Source organism: Lutra lutra, chromosome 9 (genome assembly GCF_902655055.1).
Source record: "Lutra lutra chromosome 9, mLutLut1.2, whole genome shotgun sequence".
Lineage (NCBI taxonomy): Eukaryota > Metazoa > Chordata > Mammalia > Carnivora > Mustelidae > Lutra > Lutra lutra.
In genome coordinates, this window is record NC_062286.1 from 101,174,914 (window position 1) to 101,196,201 (window position 21,288).

Here is a 21,288-nt window from a genome sequence, read left to right on the forward strand (position 1 = left end):
GGGATCCCAGTAGTTACATGAAGAGAAAACTGTCAACAGAGGACCCCATAGTTGACAGCACAAAGAGACTCCTAAGGGCCTGTTTGCAAGACCAGTTTAATTTTTGGTGACTAAAGCTCCCAGCAGGGTCACAGAAGGGCGCCTTATTTTGGAATTTGAGGTGTTATGCACATTATCTAGTGCCTCATGCTCCTTGGCTGGGGGCCTGGCGGGGCAGAGGGCTCCTTGCTTTACATAAACATGAGAGGGTGCGGATGGAGCCGTGCCCCCCCCCATGCTCCCTGCCCACACAAGGTGGGAGCCACAGGGTCTGTGGGCTGTGCCGCTCTTTCTGCGGGCTTGGCTCCTGGGCACCACCTTTGCGTGACTTCTCTATTCCTTTGGTGGGAGTCGGAGGAAGGGCCGAGTCACTTTAGCCTCCCTGAGCCTCTCCCTTTATGCGTTGCCTCTTTTGGGGACCGGGTGGGGTGGGGCCTGGGACGCTTCTGTGACTGGGGCTTGAAGGTGGCCCCACTGGTTGATTCTGCGGTGCTTTTTATGTTGGGTGTTGTTGCTTTTTATGTTGGGTGTTGTTCCAAACATGTTGGGATTTAATCTTTGCAACGAGGCTGTGAGAAAGGAAAGATTATTACCCCAATTTTGCAGATGAGGGAACTGAGGCCATGGGAGGAGAAGCAGCTTGCCCAAGGACGCCCAGACAGGCAGGGGCTGAGCTGAAATTTGAGCCCAGGCCACCTGGCTCGGGGCCCTTGTTCTGACCATGCTGTCCTATAGCCTGAGGGCAGAGGTGACCTGCAGGCTAGACCTGGCCCACGGCTGTGTTCAACGCCACAGTGGTTTGATTTATTTATTTTTCATTGAGGCAGCTGTCAGCAGTAAAGGTCTGGAGATGACACATAAAAAATCTCATTTCTGGCTTTCCCTGGCAAGTCCACATCTCTGAGAGTTCTGGCCCAGACTGCATGGGAGCCATCCCCTAGAGGACAAGGAACGCATCTGTGGTCACCTCGCTCAGGAGGCTACTGCCCACTCCCATCCCAAGTCAGACCAGTGCCATTCTTGTAGGGCCTGGCCCCTGGGGCTGTTCACTGGGTCTCCTGCTGGACGGGTCTGGATTACTTCAGAGCCACTGATGAGACACTGATCCTGTCTCTCCACTCCTTGCTTTCCTGCCGTGTCCTTCCTCAAGGCCGCCCTGGCATTTCAGACTCACGGATGTGGGCAAAGCACAGGGCCGTAGGAGCAGGCCCTCAAGAAGCTGACCCCACTAGGATTCACTGTCTCATGGTCTTTAGCACGTCGGCGGCCTAACGGACGAGACGTTGGTCTTTGACAAGTTTATTTTAGTGCCTTAAGATCTCACGGTCCTGAGGATTGTTACTGTTTTCACGTATTTTGGAGATACGCAGCGCACCGGCGTGGGTTAGCTCGTTAGCACCGTATTTGTTGAGGGGAGTCTGCTTGCCCATTTCCCAGACACGGGCATCAAAATGAGCTTAGTGCCACTGGTTTGGTGAGAGGATCTTGAAATGCAGAAGTGAATGCAACTCACATGGGGTCCCCAAGTTCTGGTTTCTACTTCCAAGTGCTTTTTTCTTTCATTTTTACTTCACCAGCTTTGGGGAGAGTAAAGACGGCACCTTTCTCATCTAAAAAACTGAATGGAAAATTGTAAAGCCATTGCTCCCTGAATATTTAAAGAGGGGCGTCCATATGAACACAGGGGCTACCATGGAAGTTTCTGTGAAGAGATTGGGCAAGGGGCAGGAGAGAGTTCAGTGTTGCTGAACGTAGCTTTGGATTGTTCACTTGTTCAAGTGAACCCATGGCTTGGTTCACTGATATATCTAATAAAATTTAGTAGAATCGGATTAGAAAGTTTGCATAAAAGTGAATGGCGCTTACAGAATACCCTTGGAAACGTTCTGGGGTCCGTCTCCCTGGCCCTCCAGGAGGGTGCGCAGTCTGTTGAGACTGCCGAGTCTGTGAGGAAGCAGATCCATGGCAAAAATTAATCTATTAAAAATCTATTAGATTTTATTTAACCCAGTTTGCCCCAAGTAGTATCATTTCAACATGCAGTCGATACGGAAAATCATTACAGATGTTTTACATTCTTTTTTTCCCCCTATACCAAGTCTTCAAAATCTGGGGTGCACTTGTACCTTGTAGCACACCTGGGTTCATGACAGCCGCATTTCAAGGGCCCAGGAGCCCTGCGTGGCTGGTGGCTGGCAGCTGGCATGGTGGGACAGTGCAGGAAGGGGGGACACTGTGCAGGGCTCGGCCTCAGAGGGGCTGTCCTGCCTTGTCTGACCCCAGCTGTGTCTTTGAAGAGTAGACGTCCCTCTTCTGGAAAACCTTAGCAGTAAGCATCTGTCTACAGTCTGAGGGGGAAACACAGGGGGGACCTAAACCAAAATGCTAACGGTGGGGTTTCTTCTAGTAGCAAACTCTAGAGAGGGGCTTTGCTTCGATTTTGGCTCTGCTGTAATCAGAATGCTTTTTCTAGTGTGTATAAGTTTACCACTGAGATTATCTCATACACATATCTCAGTGAAAAGAAGAAAGGCTGAAGGGAGCGCGCACCCCACCCCCACTTCATTTTCGTGACACCGTTGAGCTCTTACGTCTTTCAGCGTGGTTATTTTTACTCTCTCCAGCTTCATGGGGGTAAGAAATGCTACAACGAAGGTGCTCATAGCAACCAGCTCGCCCACGCCCCACATTACCCCCATTAAGGTATCATGCTAATTGCTTTGACTTGCGATGAAAATATTGTGACTAGTCAGTGAAAATATTGTGACAGGCTGGAGAATTTAGGGTTGCCATGGAAACCTTCCCCATTCATTGTTCTCAGTGAGGTGGGCTTAGGCGAAGGTGCCTCGGCAGGCCAGCCTCTCTCCCTTATGTCACTCCTCTGCGGCACCCCAGTCAGTGGGCTGTGGGGCAGATCCGGGCATTTTGGAGGGGGGTTGCTGCCAGGTGGGGCACCTCAGGTTTCCCTGTCCTGTCTTCAAGGCTGCATGAGAGCCTGCAGTGTGTGTGTGTGTGTCAGGGGACATCAGGAGCACTGCAGAAGTGACAGGTGGCTGTTGGCACCTGACTCTGCCCTGCTGGAGCTCACTTACAGACTGACAATTGGGCAGGCCCATTGTAAAAAGAACCAACCTCCCCTCTCCTAAAACCGGTCTTGGGCTTCATGAAGCCAGAAATAGTGTTTGAACCCGGATGTGTGCGAAGAGCTTCCTTTTCCCCGGGACCACAGAGATGCAACCTGAGAGGCATGAACCTTTGCTTTCCATTCTCCTCTCCTGACCACTGGGTTGTGGCTGTGAGGTCTCTGTGTATGAGGGGCCGTGGGGCCATAGGACTCGGTCATGGCTAGGGGCTAAACCTTGCTGGGCTGTGCAGGGCAAGAACTGGACCAAGCAATTGGCTGGAAAAAGAAGGAAGGAAAAAAGCACTTTTGGGGAAAGTATGCCTTGCTTAATTCTGCTCAGTTTGATGATAAAATGTGGGGCGGCATCTCCCCCAATCCAGGATAACATCCTTTCTTTCCTCAGGGACCTCTCCCCCTCTGCTCTCTTTGGGCACTTGGGAGGTTGGTGGAGGACCTGTAGTGTGGTCTGCTTCTCAGTTCTCCGAAAAAGCGTGGGGTACCCAGGGAGGCTCTGCCCTTAGCCTGCACAGCCCCAGCAGCCAGGAGGCCTTGGCTCGGCCTGGCTCCCTGCTGCTCTGAGGCAGAACCAGCTTGGTTGCTGGGGTCTGAGGGTAAGTCCCTGCTCCTTCTCTCTCACTGCACAGGGCCCCCGGATTCCGACAGCCCTCTCTGCCTCCCCTACAAGACGCTGGTGTCCACGGTTGGAAGCATGGTGTTCAACGAGGGGGAGGCCCAGCGGCTCATTGAGATCCTGTCCGAGAAGGCTGGTGTCATTCAGGACACCTGGCATAAGGTGGACCTACCCTCCTACTCTTCCCTTAGGGGCCGGCAAGTTGCAGTTCTCACCTGGGACCCCAGCCTCGCCTGAATGATCCCGGGTGGGCTGGCCATGAGCAGCTTGCTAAAGCTGCACAGAGGTCCTGAAACAGCCTCCGCTTGCCTATCTCGGCAGAAGCCTACCACCCCTTCACAGGCTGCATGAATCACCCCATGTACGCTTTGGCTTCTGCCTCAGCCCAGCCACCAGCCTAGCCACAGAAACAAGAAAGCCATTACGGGCCAGGGCCCGGCTCTGGTTCCAGATGCCTGAGGGTGAACAAGGGAGCGGGGGCCTAGTTGGTTTGTGGCCGGGGCTCTGGGGCAGGACAGAAGGTATAGGGACCGACTGCATGGTGGGGGGCCCTGAGACTATCTCAGAAGCCCCTTTCTTTGCTGTCCTTCCTGCCACGGGGGCCTGCTCAGAGGCCAGCACCTGCCCCATGGTGTTGGTGGTGAGTGAGCTGCCCCCAGGAGATGCTGTGTGGCGTGCATTTATTCCTTACCCAGAGTCAGAATTGTAGGTGATTTTGCTAGAGAATTTTATGGCACCTTTGTGGTTAATGATGTCGGGGGTGATGTATCCTGAGAGCCAGGAATGTGACCCCTGCCCTGAGCCCAGCGGGGCTTACTTCCTTCCTGGCCCTCGCTGAGGTGGGCACATTGTGTGTCACAGGGGAGCTGCTCACTCAGTGAGCTTGGGGAGGGAAGGGTGTCTCCTGGCGTGTGAGCGACTGGACGAGGTCAGGAGGACCACTCCTCCAAGAAGACAGGCCCAGACCCACCTCAGGCCACTATCCCCATAGTAGGAGACCTCCCCTCCCAAGGTCTCCAGGCTTCAGCTAGCAGCCTGCAGGCTTCACACAGCAGCTAAGGGGTGGGCACCAAGCTGGGAACAATGGCTCATTGTCCTTCCATGGGGTAGGAAGAGGCCCTGGCCACCATTGGTCCGAGTTTGTGGGAAACCCCATGCTCCTAAAAACTAGCCCTGAGAACCAAAGCTTTTGGTCTAAACAGCTCCTCTGTACATTGGACCTAGAGGCCTGGCAGCCTGGGGAAGCCGAGGCCTGGGAGCCGTTCCCCAGAAGCGTGTGCAACCAGGTTAGAACCAGCTCATCTAGAAGCCCCATCCCGCTTGATCAGGCCCCTGCTGTCTCGTCGTGGGTCCCAGTCTGACTGCTGGGGCGGGGGGACATGGCCCCTTGGTTAATGCCACTCTGTGGGCACTTCTAGGCCACTCAGAAGGGCGACCCCGTGGCGATTCTGAAGCGCCAGCTGGAGGAGAAGGAGAAGCTGCTGGCTGCAGAGCACGAAGACGCAGCTGTCGCCAAGAGCAAGCTGAGGGAGCTCAACAAGGTACTGCCGCTTGCATGCCTGTCCTGAGTGCCCCCGAGCTCTGGGCCATGGGAGCGTGGGGCGGCATTCCCACCTTGGCTCCCTGCTTGGGCCTGCCAGCTCACTACTGCCTCCTGCAGTGGTGCGTCTGGGAGCCTGTCGCCCTGGAGCAGGTTCCACGGTGGTGGCCCACTCCCGTGACCATGGGACTAAACACAGGTGGACCTGAAGTCTGGGGTTAGGGCCCTCAGGTCATGATGGGCCATCTCTTTAGGGTATGCACCCTGAAAGGAGGTTGGGCCCAGCGGACACAAAGTGGTTTTGTTGAGAATGGGAGCAAACTCTTGGGAGGGGAATGAAGGAGCTGCTTTTCTCCCTTCTCTGCTTTCTGTGGAGTGGACCTGCAGGGAATCGGCCAACTCCTTAGTGGCAGCTGACGGCTTGCCCAGGTACCACTTGTACTTCCGGAATGATTGTCATGGGTCCGTGCTGCCCCCGAGGGCTGGGGGCATCATTCACGATGTGTTGGGACACAGGGCACAAGGGGCCGCCCCCCCCCCCCCCCCGTGGCTGTCAGAACGCACTGGGCTTCATCCCTTGCCTTTCTCCTGAAGAGAGCCCTACACACATGGCTGGTTACCCCCAGTTCAAAGCTGTCTTTTTCAGTAAAATTCTGTGGCTTGCTCTCATCCTCTCGCTGCTCACCTGCTTCTCCTATCCAGGCAACAGGCCCAGGAAGATGGCCTAGGACAGTGATGTCTGCGGCCCTTCCTCAGAGCCCCTCCATCTGCTTGTTCAAGACTAGTTGGAAACAAGGCAGCCTGAGTTTCTGACCCCAGTTGGAGAGATGTGGCCCCGAGCCAGACAGTGAAGTTTGTGTGTAGGGATGGCAAGAGCAGAAGATGAGCCTTCTGGATGGTTCGTCTTGGTTAATGCTCTGCCAGCTGGACAGCACACCACTGGTTAAGTCTGTGGTTTTGGGGAGCCTCCCTTCTGTGTCCTGTTTATGGACAAACAGCCATCCCTGTGAAATCTGTTGACCCCCCCCCCCAAATAAAGTTCAAGTGAGAGGAAGCGGGAGCTAGTGTTCCCACAGCTGCTTGGCTGTGTCGGTGTCTGGCCAGCTCCTTGTGTCTGCCCCCTTGAATTTAGGGTGAGCTGGAGGTGAGGTGAGTGAGTGGGTGCAGCCTCAGACAGTCACAATGCCCTGTTTCTTCTCCATTCCTGGGGTCTCTAGCCACTGTGGGCAGCAGACGCAAGGGGGACATATACCCCACAGGAGCCCCTTAGGTGCTTCCTTCATGCTGGACACTTCCTGCTCTCTCTCAGTGGTGGCCACTTGGCAAGAATTCCACACCCACAACGGCAGCCCACCTGTAGACACCCCACGTCCGGGTGTGTTCCAGCTCTCGCCCGATAGAGTAGCTCCCAGTCTGCAAGCCACAGGGCTCTTTGAGACACGTGGGGACAGCCGCTGGTTGCTCGTTACCCATCTCGCTCCCAGGCGTCCCTCCAGGCCCGCCTTCCTTTACCATACCCTCCTCCCTGCAGCCCGAGGAGGCCCTCTTGGGCTTCCAAGTGCTAACGTGGTCCTGTGAGGGCCCTCTGCAAGCTCTGCCAGCGGCTCCTCATCCTCACACCGGAGCCTGCACCCCTGAGCTCCTGCTCTGTCTGCTCCCCCAACATGTGGCTCCTGCTCTATCTGCTCCCCCAACATGAGGCCCCAACATGTGGGCCTCTCCTCCTGCTCTTCTCTTGGCCTCAAATGCCTTGCACTGCGTGACTGGCTGGAAATTTCCCCCTTATTTATCCATGAAGATTCCTTTAGCCTCCATCCCTCGAGAAGCATTCCAGAACCCCATTTTCTTCTCCCAGCGCCACGGAGGCCATCACTGCAGTCATGTGTCATTGTATGTCCCCTGTGATCCTAGCCACCTCGCTTGGCTCAGCCTAACAGGCTGCTTGTTAGTGAGTGGCCACTGAGGCCCCGGGCCAGCACACGGCTAGAGGAAGCCTTCCCAGCCTTGGGTAACGTATCTCCCCCAGGGCTCTGTGAGATCAGCTGTAAAATGGGGATCGTGACCCCCATCTTACTGAGAGAATGGAGTGAGACACTTGTGTGTGTCAGGGTGGATGCGCAGTGGTCTCCGGTTCCTGTAGTAGTCAGTGACGTGTCCCTTGGTGTGGACCTCACACTCCTGTGGGCTCTCCCCCTGGGCAGGGCCAGGAAGATGACTGTGAATGATGAGGCCATGGGGTCCGAGATGGCCTCAGGGAAGGCTGGGCAACACATGGCAGCTCTGGTGCCCGGCAGCCACCCCATCAGCCTAGCTCCTCCTCCAGCCTCTGATTTGCTCCCGTCCCAGCCCCGGGGGTCTTGGGTCGTTGTCAGCCTGGGTGGGGGCCCACCGGACAGAGAGCACCCCGAGCCCCAGGGGCCTCTTTGCATCAGCCTTCTCACAGTTGACACTTCCTATGGTTTCTGGCCATGGCCGTTCTTTCAGGAATGACATAGGCTCCAGCCAGCCCCTCTCCCTTGACCAGCCCTTTCCACCCTGTGCTCTGCCGCCTCCTGAGGCTTCGAGTCCCAGGCCCAGCATCCTGTGCTCATTATGGGCCTCTGACGCTGAGCAGAGCAGATGCTCCCTAGGCTAGCGGGAGGACGGAGCAGCTGAGCCAGAGACCCAGGCCCCTGCAGGAGTGGGCAGACCCCCTAGTTATGGTGGGATGGGCATTGTCCCTTTCCCCACCCCAGCCATCAAGGCCCACTGCCTCTTCGGTCCTGCTACAAGCACTCGAGTAGGGCATTCTGGGGCCCGGATGTCTGGGTCCCAGCCTAGCCAGCATGCCATCCCCTCAGCAGGGCCTAGCCAGTAGTCCAGGAGACCCCAAGACCATGTGGCATGTTTACACAGCTTCCAGTGTCCCCTGCTTTTCACGTGGCCAAGGCCTGACATCAAGACCCCTACTGGTCAGGCAGTAGGATTTTCCGCAGACCCCTCGTTGTCTCCTGCTGGCTCTCTGCAGTGGCCGACTTAGTGTGTCTGGGAACTCGCGGAGAGGTTAGGTGATGAGGTGGTATCTGGGCTGTGAGGACATTGGCCGCCCCCCACCGACAAGCTCCCGAGCTCCCGTCCTCACTTGTCTAACCGCCTCTCTGCCCTCTGCGCTCTCTTAGGAGCTGGCCGCAGAGAAGGCTAAGGCCGCGACCGGGGAGGCCAAGGTGAAGAAGCAGCTCGTGGCCCGGGAGCAGGAGATCACGGCTGTGCAGGCGCGCATGCAGGCCAGCTACCGCGAGCACGTGAAGGAGGTGCAGCAGCTGCAGGGCAAGGTGGGCAGGGCTGCGGGACCTGGGCAGTGGGCTGGGGCGGGCGGACCCCGGCGGGCGCTAGAGGACACCTGGTCTTCAGCCTCTGGTCTGGTTTTGGAGGGAGGGGCCATTTCATCTGGCCAGCTCTGGTCCGCCTGCTGTGCGTGTGTTTCATGTCAACAGTCAGGAAGATAGAAAACAGGCTGGAAAGAGCACTGTTTTTTAAAACTGCCTGGTCCTAAGTGGCCCGTGCCACGTCCCATCTCCGGGTGCCGGACGGTCAAGCTCTTGGTCTCCATGAGGCTCCACAGGCGTGCTGGCTCTGCTTTCTTCACTCGAGGTTGGGAGGACCCCCTGAGGCAAGAGGCATGAGCTGCCCGAGGCCAGTGGGGGCCACCTGCCCAGCCTGGGCCGTGGAGCCCCAGCCCGGAGCCTCATGCCCCGACTGGTGCTCCATTTGTGGTGGGCCGCTGTGTGGCTCGGGCTGCACCCCAGGAAGTCAGCGGGCAGGAAACGAGGCTCCCTCAGGGCCACTGTCGGCTGTGGCTTGAGGCTCTGTGCTTGGAGTCAGGGCACTTCGCCTGGCTTTGTCAGAGGTGGTGTGCTCAGGGCAGGCCTGTGGCCTAGGCCGAGTGCTCACTGCCTGGAGGCTGTGAACGGGGAGAGGAGAGCGGGGGTGCTTGCTGCGGGTACCCCTGCGTCTGATGCCGGAACTGTGCAGTTTGGAGGGTTCCTCCCCTCGTGGAGAAGGTGACACCCTCCTTGCCTTTGTGGGCTGGGTTGGGTCCTCACCGGCCGGGCTTCAGAAGCCAGCTCTCTCCAACGCCTCTTCATTGGCTTTTCAGATCCGGACTCTGCAGGAGCAGCTGGAGAATGGCCCCAACACGCAGCTGGCGCGTCTGCAGCAGGAGAACTCCATCCTGAGGGATGCCTTGAACCAGGCCACAAGCCAGGTGGAGAGCAAGTAAGCCAAGCACCTGCTTCAGACAGCACGAGGACCCGTTTCTGGGGCTCCAGAGCTGGGGAGGGTCCCTCACACCTCCCTCGAGGCTGTGTGGGTGCGCTCCAGCTTCTTACTGGATGTGGGGCTGGCATGGTGGCCTGCATTGGTCCCCCACGTGAGCACTGGGGCTGGTGGTGCACTTGCACAGCCACCCTGGTGAGGGCTCCGGCCTGACTCTCCCTCCCTGTCTGGTTCTGAGCAACTGAGCCTTCCGGTGCATGGCTGGCATCCTCACACGTAGTCAAGGCCCCAGGAGAGCTGGTGAGCCCCAGCCTGCCTGTGCCGGGCGTCCACACAATCAGGGGCCTCTCGGGTCCTGGCTGGTGCTGGCCTCTGACCTTTCTGGGAAGTGGATCCTCTTCCAGGTCCTTCTTTACAACATCCTGTTAGGAGGCTTTTGAAAATGTCTGATGTTGGTCCAGAATATCAGGGGCTTGCAGATTGTCCAGGATCAGAGACTGATGTTGATGTGGGCCTGAGCCCCTGGATTCTCCAACAGGGAGGGGGTCTCCTGAGCTGGAAGGGACATTCGCCTCAGGTGCACGGGTGGTAAGGAGTAAATACCCCTCACAGCACATGGCCCGACTGGCTTAGCGGGTCTCTCGCTCTCAGCCTCGCCTGTCAGGAGCTCAAGTGCCAGGGCGTCCGGTGAGTGGGCCGACCCCAGAGGGCCCCAGTGGCCTCACTTGAGTGAAGGGCCGCGTGGCTCGGACTTGCTGATGGGGGCATTACGGTCTCCACGTGCTGGCCCAGCAGAAGCCCCGCTGCATTTTCCTTTGATTCACACTTTTTTGCCTTCTCTTGACCTGAAGTCTCCCAGAGGGACTTTCCGGGGTTCTCTGTTGTCTCTAGAGCATCCCCATTTGCCGAAAGGAATACTGACAAAGTGTTCTTTGTCCTTTAGTTGCAAGTCAGGTGGGACACCCGTCAGCCCAGGAACTAGACTGGGGAGGGGAGTCTGTGTCCATGTGTCTGGTTTTGCCAGGGCAGGGGCATTGGTCAGAGTGTAATCTAAAGGCCTCCTTCCCCAGGCCAGTCCCTTCTGTCTGGACATCCCCTCTGGGTGTGCATGCTCACATCTTTGTCTCCGGCCTGACCTCTCAGCAGGCTGGGGGTCGGTGGGGGGCTGGGTGTGGTTTCCTTAGCAGCTACAAGCAGAAGGTGAACATGGGGAGGAAGGAACGCTCCATGGGAAAGTGAGGAGCCTATAGACCTGTCACCCTGAGGTGGCAACCAGTGACGCCCTTCATGGAAGCTCTGCCCTGTGTGCAGTCGGTGACCCAGGGCCCTGCCTGGAGCTCCAGAGCAGTCCCAAGGGGCTGCCCACCGAGCCTCCCACCTCCAGCCCCAGGAGCTGGAGTCCAGCCTTTCCTGCAAGCCCTCCTGTCGAGAATCTTGGCCTTCTAGAGCATGAGCCGATGGCCCCGCAGAGGGCTTTGGGATGACCACCCTGGTGCAGGTGGGAAAAGCCAGGTGCACAGAGCTGGGAACCCCATACCTCTTGACCAGCAGAGTGTAGCTGCCCTTGGCCGGGCTTCTTGCCTCCCCCTGATCTTTTGCTACCTTGCTGGGTGGTGGGCAGTCTTGTCTGTCCCCTTTGTCTGGCCTGGTACTGGCCCTTGGCTGGATAGTCGGCTCTGCCTTAAAGACGTGTCTTGTGTCCTAATGAAGGACGCCGACGTGCTGATCGCCTCCTCACACTGGGGGAGGTGGGTCTGGAGCCTCCTTTCTTTTCCTTTAAATCAAGTCTCCTTCCTTCGCTTCTGAACTTGTCACCAGTCCCGAGATCCAGCTTTTGCCCCATGTTGCAGGGTCTGTTTGGTGAAGTGCCTCAGTGCCCCACTTCTGGTGGCCTCCGGCCTAGCTGTGGTCTAGTTGGCTGGCTGGCTGTTCCCCTCCCTGGCCTGCAGGGGTACTGCAACCAGTTGGCTGGCATCTGGAGCCTGTCTGGTCCTGGGTCAGCAGTGAGGTAGAGGGCATCTTGCCTCTTCTCTCCAAATTTTCCAGCTGTTTCTGGGTAGGGTTCCCAAAAGATATTGTAGCACACATTCAGCTCTTTGCTCTGTATGGTCCCTATACTGTGCTAGTCAGAGGTCTTCACATCAGAGCTCAACATGACTGATGTAGCACAGGAGGCCTTGGTAGTGGCTTCAGGACTTGGGCAAAGAGCAGGTGCCCTGGAAGGAAGGCTCGCCCGCCAGCGCCCCCGTCACTCAGGGCCAGCAAGAGCAGACCCGGGGCTGCTCTGTCCGTCAGCTGAGGGCTGGGGACTGTCTTGCAGGCAGAACGCTGAGCTGGCCAAGCTCCGGCAGGAGCTCAGCAAGGTCAGCAAGGAGCTGGTGGAGAAGTCGGAGGCTGCACGGCAGGAGGAGCAGCAGCGGAAGGCTCTGGAGACCAAGACAGCCGCCTTTGAGAAGCAGATCCTACAGCTGCAAGTGAGTGTGGGGAGCAGCCTCCTTGGTGCCCTGTGCACCCCACCCACCAAGCCTCTGCAGAGCGGGGACAGACCCGAGCTCACACAGTCACCTTGGATCATCTCCTTGGCAGCCAGAATTTTGACAGTTGGTGGCCCATGCGGGGCTCAGGCTGGACCCCTCAGCTTGGGCCTCATTCATAATGGCGATAGTGAGGTTGCATGGAATAGGGGCTTGCGGTGTGGTAAGCATTGTCTTCAGTGCTTTGCAAGCATAACTTTGGCGAATTCTCATTCTAATCCCATGAGGTATTACCTGTAATGACCTGTAAGGAAATCTGAGGCACAGGGTAGTTAAGTAACTGGTCCCAAGTTCATGCAGAGGTGGGATTTGAACCCGTGGGTCCAGCCCCAGTGCTCTTGGCTACCACCTGTGGTACTGCAGTCTCTGGCTTCAAGGCTGGGCAGGTACTCTTCCCTCTCAGCCTCTGGCAGTGGCCTAGAATTTTTTCTTCCCAGGAGCTTGTTTTCTCAGAGGGAGGAAGGTTGTCTCTGTCCCCAGAGTGCACTGGGCAATACCCGGTGTGGCCTCAGCCCAGGGCTTTGGTGCTTGTTGGCCTGATGATTTCTGGATCCCCCAGCTGGCCAGTTTGGGGGCAGGATGCCTGGGTGTGGGAAGCCTTGATGTCATGCCTGCTATGCATTTAACTTTTAGGGATGAGGAGGAAATCCTGGTGGCCTGAAGAACTCTGGGCCCTTCTTCAGCTCAGTCCCCGAAGTTAGGCTACAGTATGTGGGGCAGGGAGATGTCTTGTGGAAGGTGCTAACACCACAGACATGCAGACTGACGCTGGGGTCGGTACAAGGGACTGAAAAGGAACACGGTGTGGATGGTTTGGGTGGAATCGAGAGGGATAATTGGCTGTGCACTGATTTTCATGTAAGGAGGTTGGCCCCTACCAGGGAGATCAGAACCCTCGGGGGTGCACCTGGCCATGATTATGTTTTAAAAGTTTCTGGATGGTTCTGCTTCTGGGGCTGGAACCTGCACTCTGGCCCCCAGCTTGCCACCATTATGTGTGCCATTTCTAAAGGGTCAAGGCCTCGGCCTCTGTGGCTCTTCCCAATAAGCCCCAAACTCTGGCGCCTCCTGTCCTCCCGGGCCTTGGGCTCCCATCCCCAGCCTGGGATCACAGAGACTCTGTCTCCTCCCTGTCACCGGAGATTCAGGGAGCCAACTACCAGTGGTGAGGGAGGGCGGGGGTGCATGGTGTGGCTGCCTCCTCTGCGGTCCTGAGCTCGACCATGAGGCCCTCGGTGTCTGCTGGGGGTTTCAGAGGCTCAGTGTCCCCATCTGTAACACAGGCGTGACGGTAGTACCTGCGTCCTGGGCCAGCTGGGGGTTAGCTGTGCTGACACACACTCAGTGCCTAGAATAGAGCTTCCCCAGAGAGAGCTCGACAGGGGTGAACCTTGGAAGGGCCCACATGAGAAATCTTCAGGTTAGACTGGAGGTTTAGGTTGTAGGAAGCATCTCTGTGCATCACAGTGAGGTCGAAATGTTAGCATGTTAGCAACCACGCTTCTTCACCTGGGACCCCTCCCCGAGCACTTACTCTGGGGGGGGCCAGTGTGGGGGGCCCCCTGGAGTTCTTAGTGGGTGAACCGACTTCCGAAATCCAGGACCGTCTTAACAGCGGTTGCTGGGGCAGGTTGGCGGGATGTGAAGAGCTCTCTGTGGTCCTTGGCCTCAGAGCCCGCTGGGGTGCAGCGTCCTTCCAGCCTCCTCATAGCCCTCTCCCCTGTGCCCGGTCCCCAGGCAGCTCACAAGGAGAGTGAGGAGGCCCTGCAGAAGCGCCTAGATGAGGTCAGCCGGGAACTGTGCCGCTCCCAGAGCAGCCATGCCAGCCTGCGGGCCAACGCCGAGAAGGCCCAGGAGCAGCAGCAGCAGATGGCCGGTAAGGGCAGCACCCGGACTCCGAGGCCCTCACATGCCTGGGTTTGTGCCGCATGTGCATCCGTACACCACCTGGTCCCACTGCCACCAGGCCAGAACCCCGGAAACGGGCCAGCCCTGTGGGCAGGTGAGGTGGCATGGGGTCCCTGACTCTGTCCCCCAGGGAGTCGTGAGGTGGCGATAGCACCAGCCAGGTGAGAGCTGGGCTGGGGAGTTGGGGTGTGCAAGGTTCCTCCAGCTGGAGCCTCCCCTGCACAGGGCCCCGACCTGGAGCCGTGGTTCTGGGTGAGCTACAGCACCCCAGAGGCCTTCGCTGACCTTCTCAGCTGCCTCCTTTTGGACCTTTCTGGCTTTCCTGGCTCATTCAGCCCAAGAGGCCGGGTTTGGAAGGTGGACCTGTGGTCTCCCTAGGCCTAGAGGTCACCTTCGCCATCCAAAGAATGTGGCATAGTGCGGGGGGAGAGGGCTCCTGGAGAAATAGAGTGGGACAGGGCCAGGGATGGCTCCATAGTCACTGGCTTGGTGTGGTCCGAGCACTGCCGTGAGCACCCAGTGCTTGTCTAGGAGAGAAGCCGTGGCAGCAGGGTCCTGGGTCCTGTTCCAGCAGGAGAGACAGATGACATGGCAGAGAGACACAGGCAGATGGCCGTGCATTGATCAGTCACGTAGCCCTGTGCTCTGCAGGCTTTGGATAGCCAGCATGGCCTACAGCAGGGTGCTGTGTCTTTGAAGAGCCAGACTTGGGGTCTGTCACAGTTGCTCAGCTTGGCTGCCCTAATGCCAAAGCAGCCCTAGGCAAGGTGTAGACAGAGCTGGCTGCCTTCCAATAAAGATTTATTTACAAAAATAGAGAGGGGTGCCAGGGGTGGCCCGTGGGCCTAGTTTGCTGACCTCTGCTCTAATGGGTGTGGCTTTAGATTGGATGGTGGGGAAATCCTTTCCAAGGCAGAGGGAATATTCAAGCCCAGTCTTGGTGATGGGAAGGGAGGGGCTGGTCTCATCGAGACCAGGAGGAGGTGGAAATGGCCAGCGTAGGACCCCTGAGAATGGGAATGAACTTGAACTTGGCCTTTAAGAAACAGGTGCATAAAGTCAGCAAGCGTGACTGGAACAATGTGGGGCCAGAGGGCAGGGCCCAGGTCACCCCCCACCGTGAGGTTTGGGTGCTTGTGTAGTGTGGTTGGTACACTCAGGGCCTCTGGGACGGGGATGGCAGGAACCTGTTGAACTTTTGGATGATTTGGTGCTGGGTGGAGAATGGACCAGAGCAGGAATGGCCCAGGGGACCAGGGCTGGAGCTTTTGTAGCTGTTCTGTTCAAAGGCATCAGGGTGGGCCCAGGTGGCCCCAGGGGTACTGGTGAGCCAGGGAGGGATTTGGGAGGTGGTGGATGTGGAACCCACACGCCTTGCTGGCCTGTGAGAAGTAGAGGCAGGGGAAACAGAGCGGCCAGACTAGCAGGAAACGGGTCGTTGGTGGGAGTGCTGGGTTCCAGCTGCCTAAGCAGAACTCGCTGGTACAAGCCTGTCTCCCAGAGAAAAGACGTTTAGCAGCTGCAGCTGGAATCGATTTTAGAATCCATTTTAGATTTCTAGCATTTTCCCAGGAGTGATCCCAGGGCATAATGTGTCCTGGAGAGCAAAGCCAGAGTGACTTTGTCCCTCAGCTAGTAAGATGCCTCAGTGGTCACAGCTCCATCTTAGCAGCGTAGGCACACGGAGGAGGCAGGGGAGGGAGCCCTGGGTGCTGTGTGCCGGGGAGCGGGGGAGAAATGATGTCCCTCCCAGCGCTTCCTACCCCTACCCACCCTCTGTCCCTCAGAGCTGCACAGCAAACTGCAGGCCTCTGAGGCGGAGGTGAAGAGCAAGCGTGAGGAGCTGAGCGGTCTCCACGGGCAGCTCAAAGAGGCCAGAGCCGAGAACTCACAGCTCACGGAGAGAATCCGGTCCATTGAGGCCCTGCTGGAGGCAGGCCAGGCCCGGGACACACAGGATACCCAGGTCAGCCTGCGGCAGGGGAGGGAGAAGGCCACAATCCATCCTGCCAAGTAGAAAGGGCTGAGAATGGTCGGGGTCCTGTCCTGACTGGTTGCCACATGGGGCCAGTCTCATGGTGACCACGGCGCTTTCTGTCTCTCATTCCAGGCCAGCCAGGTGGAGCAGCAGGCCCGGTAAGTGGAAACAGGGGGGCCACAGCCTCAGCATGGCGAGGCCAGGGCATTTGGCCGGGGACACAGTCGCCTGGGGAAGAGCCACTGCAGAGGCCCTGGCCTTTCCCCGCTCCCTCCAGTGGCTCTGAGGATGGGACAGACCTGGGCAGGACAGAAAGTCATCCTTGCAAAGTGCTCCTTGCCCCCTCTTAAGGAGTGAGACTCCCGTCTGTGTGGAGAGCAGCAGGTGCCTCAGACAGAGGGGTGGGCAGGTGTTTCCTAGGCCTTCTGCCTCCTCCCATCTATCCATCCATCCATGTCTCAGATGAAGGACTGGCTGGTCGGGGGGTTTCCAAGGCAAGGGTTGCACACCCAGATGGAGAAGCTGTGTGTGGTGGGGGGTGTGTCACTCAGCTTTCTGCCCAGATTTGCAATGGCAGTGCAGTTGGGAGCGAAGTCACGGGATTGGCCACGAGGTAACTTCACTGCCGGCAGACTTGTTTTTCTTCAGTGGGTGGCCCAGCACCAGGCTGTGCTCAGTGGATGGTTTATTTGCTGTTGCTAAGGCTGGAGCTGACACTTGCGGGGAATGGCTTGACTTAGGGGGCTTGGAGTCCCTGGGCCATGATCTCTGGGACACACGTCCCCGAGCAGAGGGCCACAGGCTTGGAAGCTGGGTCTGTGGCCAGGTCTCCACAGGGGAGCCACATGGCAGTGAGGCATGACGGGTGGCCTTCGTCCCCATACAGATGGCCAGATGTGTCCCAGACCATCAGCTGACAAAGTTCCCTTGTTCTGGCCAGTTCCCTGGGCAGCAGCCAGTGAGTCACCTCGCCTGTGCCTCCTCAGGCCATGGCCCGTTGTTGGTTCTTAGCCTCGGGCTCCATGTTCGGGGGCTGGGGAAGGAAGCCAGAGAGCCCACAGTACCTTGTGGAAGACCCAGAACCAAGCTCTCCATGTCCCTTTCCCAGTGTGCTGCTTCGCAGAAAGCTCTGGTGGACTTGGTTTCTCGTGGTGTTTGTTGGAGTAGAGAGGTTGTGTTTGATTAGGGTGGGTTGTGTTTTTTGTTTTTGTTTTGTTTTTTGCTTTTGTATTTTAAGATCAAATCCTTGGGCCACACAGGGAGTGTATAACAAATGTGTAGGACGCTTAAGTCACATTGTAAATATGGTTAATCCTAATTTTTGCACTAGGCAGATGTGTTTGGGAGAAACTGGTTTTTAAAATATTCTTCTGAATTCATCAGAAAATTGCCTCTAGGTCAGGCCATCCTGTTCTTGGTGGAGATAAGCAATCCCAACCAGATGTTCTAGAACTCGGGCTGTGACCACTGTTGGCATGTCCTTGCCACCTGCCTGCTGCCTCTTCCTCCTCAGGGACCTGGTTTGCTACAGGCTCTTACATGTTGCAGGGGGCTTGAGGGAAAAGCTGTGAGGGGTCCCAGTGTAGTTTTCAGGGTAGGAGAAAGTAAAAGAGAGACCCAAGGAGTCACCTGACTTGAAGGCCTTTCTGGATGCTGGTTTTAGAGTAACTAGGTGAGGCAGTGCGGGGGTGGGAGGCCATTCCCAGGTAGGCTGCGTGGGCCAACCAGCAGACTTCAGCCCTTAGCCACTTAGATTATTTGGTTTGGCCCTGAGATGCGTTAGAATGGTGGTTTTCAAAGTGCTTTTGACCATGGCCCATGAGCAGATATAGATCAGTATGTCCTCATCTGGCTGGCAGTGGCTCCCTGAAGCTGGTGGCAGCCCCCTCTGGTGGGCACGTCCTCGGGGTGTGGGTGGAGAGTGGGGGGAGGTGGTTAGTCACTTCTAGACCTCACATTTCCTGTGTTCGTGGGACCTTCCCTATCCTAAAGCTTAATGCCGAAGCTGACACAGTAAAGTGTCAGCCTTGGAAGCCTGTTCCTCGGAATGGCTAGTCCCGCTCTAACAGTGTCCACCTCTCACTCTCTGGACGGTGAGGGTAGTCATAGCCCACCAGGCCCCTGAGTGTGAAGAGAAGTGTGAGAAGATGGGACTGACATCTCACCGATGCCATGGCGTCTGGGGCTCATCTGGGGCTGATTCCCCAGAGCCTGGGCAGGGACCTGAGGGAGGAGTCTTTGGGGCTCAGCAGAGTTAGGTTTTGGATGAAGGGGGTTCTGCTGGCCCCAGTGGAGAGCAGTGGCATCTGGAGTCTTCCTGGGGGTGCAGGCTCAGTAGTCCTGTGAGAGGGCCTAGCCGGTGTCTCTGGAGGGCCTGGTGTGGCCGCAGGGAAGGGCCAGCTGACATGTTCTGTGGGGACAGAGCAGGACCAGATCGAAGAGGAGCCACGTACCTGGTGTCAGAGCGCAGTTCACTAGAAGAGAAAGCGTCCCTGAAACTCAGCTGTCTGGGTACACCCCTGCCCTGACCACTGTGGCTGCTCTGACCTCTGCTGTCCCAGTGGTCAGTGTCACCAGATAGAAGTCTGGTGGCCTCATGAGTCTGTGCCCAGGCTCCTGGGTTGTTGGGATGAGTGAGGATGATGGGGCAGGGATGGTTCCTTGGGCCTTCCTAAAAGCTTGTGCTCTGTGAGGTGGTTAGGGGCAGTGGGAGGGGACGGACCCCAGCTGAGGGGCTCTGTGTGGATGTCCGAGCAGCAGAAGCAGCACCCAGAGACAGAGCCTGGGGACACTGTGGGCACTCGGAGCCCAGCGGGGACATCCCTCTCTCCTTTCAGCCTCAAGGAGCTGGAGTCCCAGGTGTGGTGCCTGGAGAAGGAGGCCACCGAGCTCAAGGAGGCAGTTGAACAACAGAAAGTGAAGAACAACGTGAGTGCTGAGGGGCGTGTTTATGAGGCTTGGGTTTGCGGGAAACCAACCCCCAACCCCTTGGGAAGAAGGGACCCAGCTGCCTCTTCATGTCCTGTCATGCTACTCCTGGCTGGAAGCCCACTGATTTTTGGGGTCTTGGGCAAGGCCTCCTGTCCCCTTGGGTCCCCCTCACATTCCCAGGGCTGACACCCATTGGGTGGGCTTGGGCCCTGTACCCAAGCGTGGAGCCCCCTCCCCCACTCCCAGCCCTTGATGGGATTAGAATGTCCCATGGTCACCTTGGAGTGGGGAGGCTGGCGTCAGGAGAAGGGGGTGTGGGGGGACCTTAGCTGCAACCTCCCTGCCGGGCTATCCCACCTGCCCTTCCCTGGGGAGCCCCTGCACGGACCTCCCTGGGACTGGCATGGCCAGAGCCAGCAGCGGGGTCAGTGGCGGCAGGAGCCTCTTCTCTGAGGAGCCAGGCTGACCCTCTCTCCTCTTTCTTCCACAGTAGAGCTTCCCTGAAAGGACGCCCACCTTCTCACACCCTTGTACCACAGCCACTCCATAGCAGGCTACCCCAGGGAGGCCAGCAGACATGGGCCAAGAGGAGGGACGTTTTGTCCCTTCGCAGTCTCCCTGTGGGGTCCCAAGTAGGGTCTGGGACGGTTCTCCTGCCCTGCTGAGCCTGGCTGAAGCAGCTTGCGGGGGCGGGGGGATGTGTGGTGGCTGCCCCCACCTGGCCACTGATCTTTCCTACATCTCCCCCCAGGACCTCCGAGAGAAGAACTGGAAGGCCATGGAGGCTCTGGCCTCAGCCGAGAGAGCCTGCGAGGAGAAGCTACGCTCTTTGATCCAGGCCAAGGTCAGAGTCCCACGTGCTTGGCCTGACCTGCTCCTTTGGCAGACCACACGAAACACGCAAACTGTGCGCAGAGCAGCCTTGGCCTTGGAGCCTCTGAAATCCACACCCAGGGCCCCAAGGGCAGCAGACGGTGTGCCCCGGGGCCCCTGTGCCTTCCTCCTTGCCCTCCTTCTCTCCCCTTCCTTTGCTTCTTCCTTCCTCCTCAAGATGAAGGGGGAAATGTAGCCTTGCTGCTTTTTCTTAACTGGGCCCTTTGCCAGCAGGGCACAGAGACAGGCTGTGGGGGCTATGAGCCCACCTGGCTGGACTGCCTTTGAGGAAGAAGGTTGAGCTGTCCTTGTGGACTTTCTTCATCTTGTTCCCCTCCACCTCTCCCCACCCCCTCCACACACACACACCCCCACTTTCTCAGGGCCTCTGAAATCCTGGCCCAGTAGGTTCTGTGATTGACCTTTACATGGAGGGAAGGCATCTTTAGCAGCAAGCACTTGTCCCTAGAGCCCGGTGGGTCCTGAGTTCTGCACCAGCCAGGTGGAGGGAATGTGGGTATTTCTGTATGCAGGGCCCCCATGTTGCCTCTGGAGGGGGAATGTGGCCTGCGGTAGCTGTGGCCAATGAGGGCCTCGCCCACCCCCTCTTTGTCCTTGAAGAGAAGCCCCAGGCAGCCAGCCCTCCCTCTCCCCTCCCAGCCTCACTCATGCAGAAGGAATGTCTGTCCTGTTATCATGGGCTTTACAGGGACTTTCGTGAGCTTCCCAGGAAGCCTGAGGGCTGAATCAGATGAGGCCCTAAGTCCAGGCAGAAGGTGGAGGGCTGGCCTCAGGTCCCACTGTGGCAGCTGCGCAGAGACTCCGCAGAGATGACCCAGCAGCCTGTTGGCCTTGCTGTGACAAAGGCAGAAGCTGTGACGGGAAACGTCGCCTGACTCGCTCCCAGCCACACAGCCCGATAGATAAGAGCTGGCCTCCAGGTCCTCTGGCCTTTGCCTTGGACTCATGTGACCCTGGGGGGTCTGACAGGGGTTGCAAGGTCAGGGATCCACAGCAGGCCACCAGCATTGTCTGCATCATTGCCGGCTGACCCAAGACAGGTCCAGTCTTGAGACTCGAGTCTGGATCATGTGGGCACTGTGGTCTGGCCGGGCGTCTTGTCACACACATTCCAGAATATCACTGGAAGGCCCTAACCCAGTGGCAGTTCTGGTGCCCCGTCAGGTCTCCAGCCATACCACAATCATGGCGGGCTGGCCCCAGGCTCAAGCTGCCGGAGACGGGTTGTTGGATAAGACTTTGTTTTAGCCAGAAACCTCCCTGGGGTCTGAGGAAGGGGTGTTCTGTGTCCCCAGGGACGCATGTGTTCTGCTGGGCTTCACTTTATAGCTCTTCCCATCCTCCTTCCATCCCTAGCTTGCATTTTGTGCAGGAGCCTTAAGGAGGACAGGTGGGGTCTGGCCTGGCATAGCCCAGACGGGGTGAGTCAGACTTCAGAGGAGACATGACCCCCAC

The 21,288-nt window shown here is 57.7% G+C and overlaps 1 protein-coding gene across 1 annotated transcript in view; it reads left to right on the forward strand.

The window, feature by feature from the left end:
* RRBP1 (ribosome binding protein 1) overlaps window positions 1-21,288 on the forward strand; it is a 64,888-nt gene that overhangs the window by 35,687 nt on the left and 7,913 nt on the right. The window contains exons 3-12 of the mRNA XM_047744087.1: window positions 3,808-3,956; window positions 5,213-5,335; window positions 8,493-8,645; window positions 9,470-9,588; window positions 11,909-12,062; window positions 13,860-13,998; window positions 15,818-15,996; window positions 16,141-16,166; window positions 18,846-18,936; window positions 19,691-19,783. Of these exons, the coding sequence (XP_047600043.1) occupies window positions 3,808-3,956; window positions 5,213-5,335; window positions 8,493-8,645; window positions 9,470-9,588; window positions 11,909-12,062; window positions 13,860-13,998; window positions 15,818-15,996; window positions 16,141-16,166; window positions 18,846-18,936; window positions 19,691-19,783 (1,226 nt within the window). The remainder of the gene's footprint in view (window positions 1-3,807; window positions 3,957-5,212; window positions 5,336-8,492; window positions 8,646-9,469; window positions 9,589-11,908; window positions 12,063-13,859; window positions 13,999-15,817; window positions 15,997-16,140; window positions 16,167-18,845; window positions 18,937-19,690; window positions 19,784-21,288) is intronic.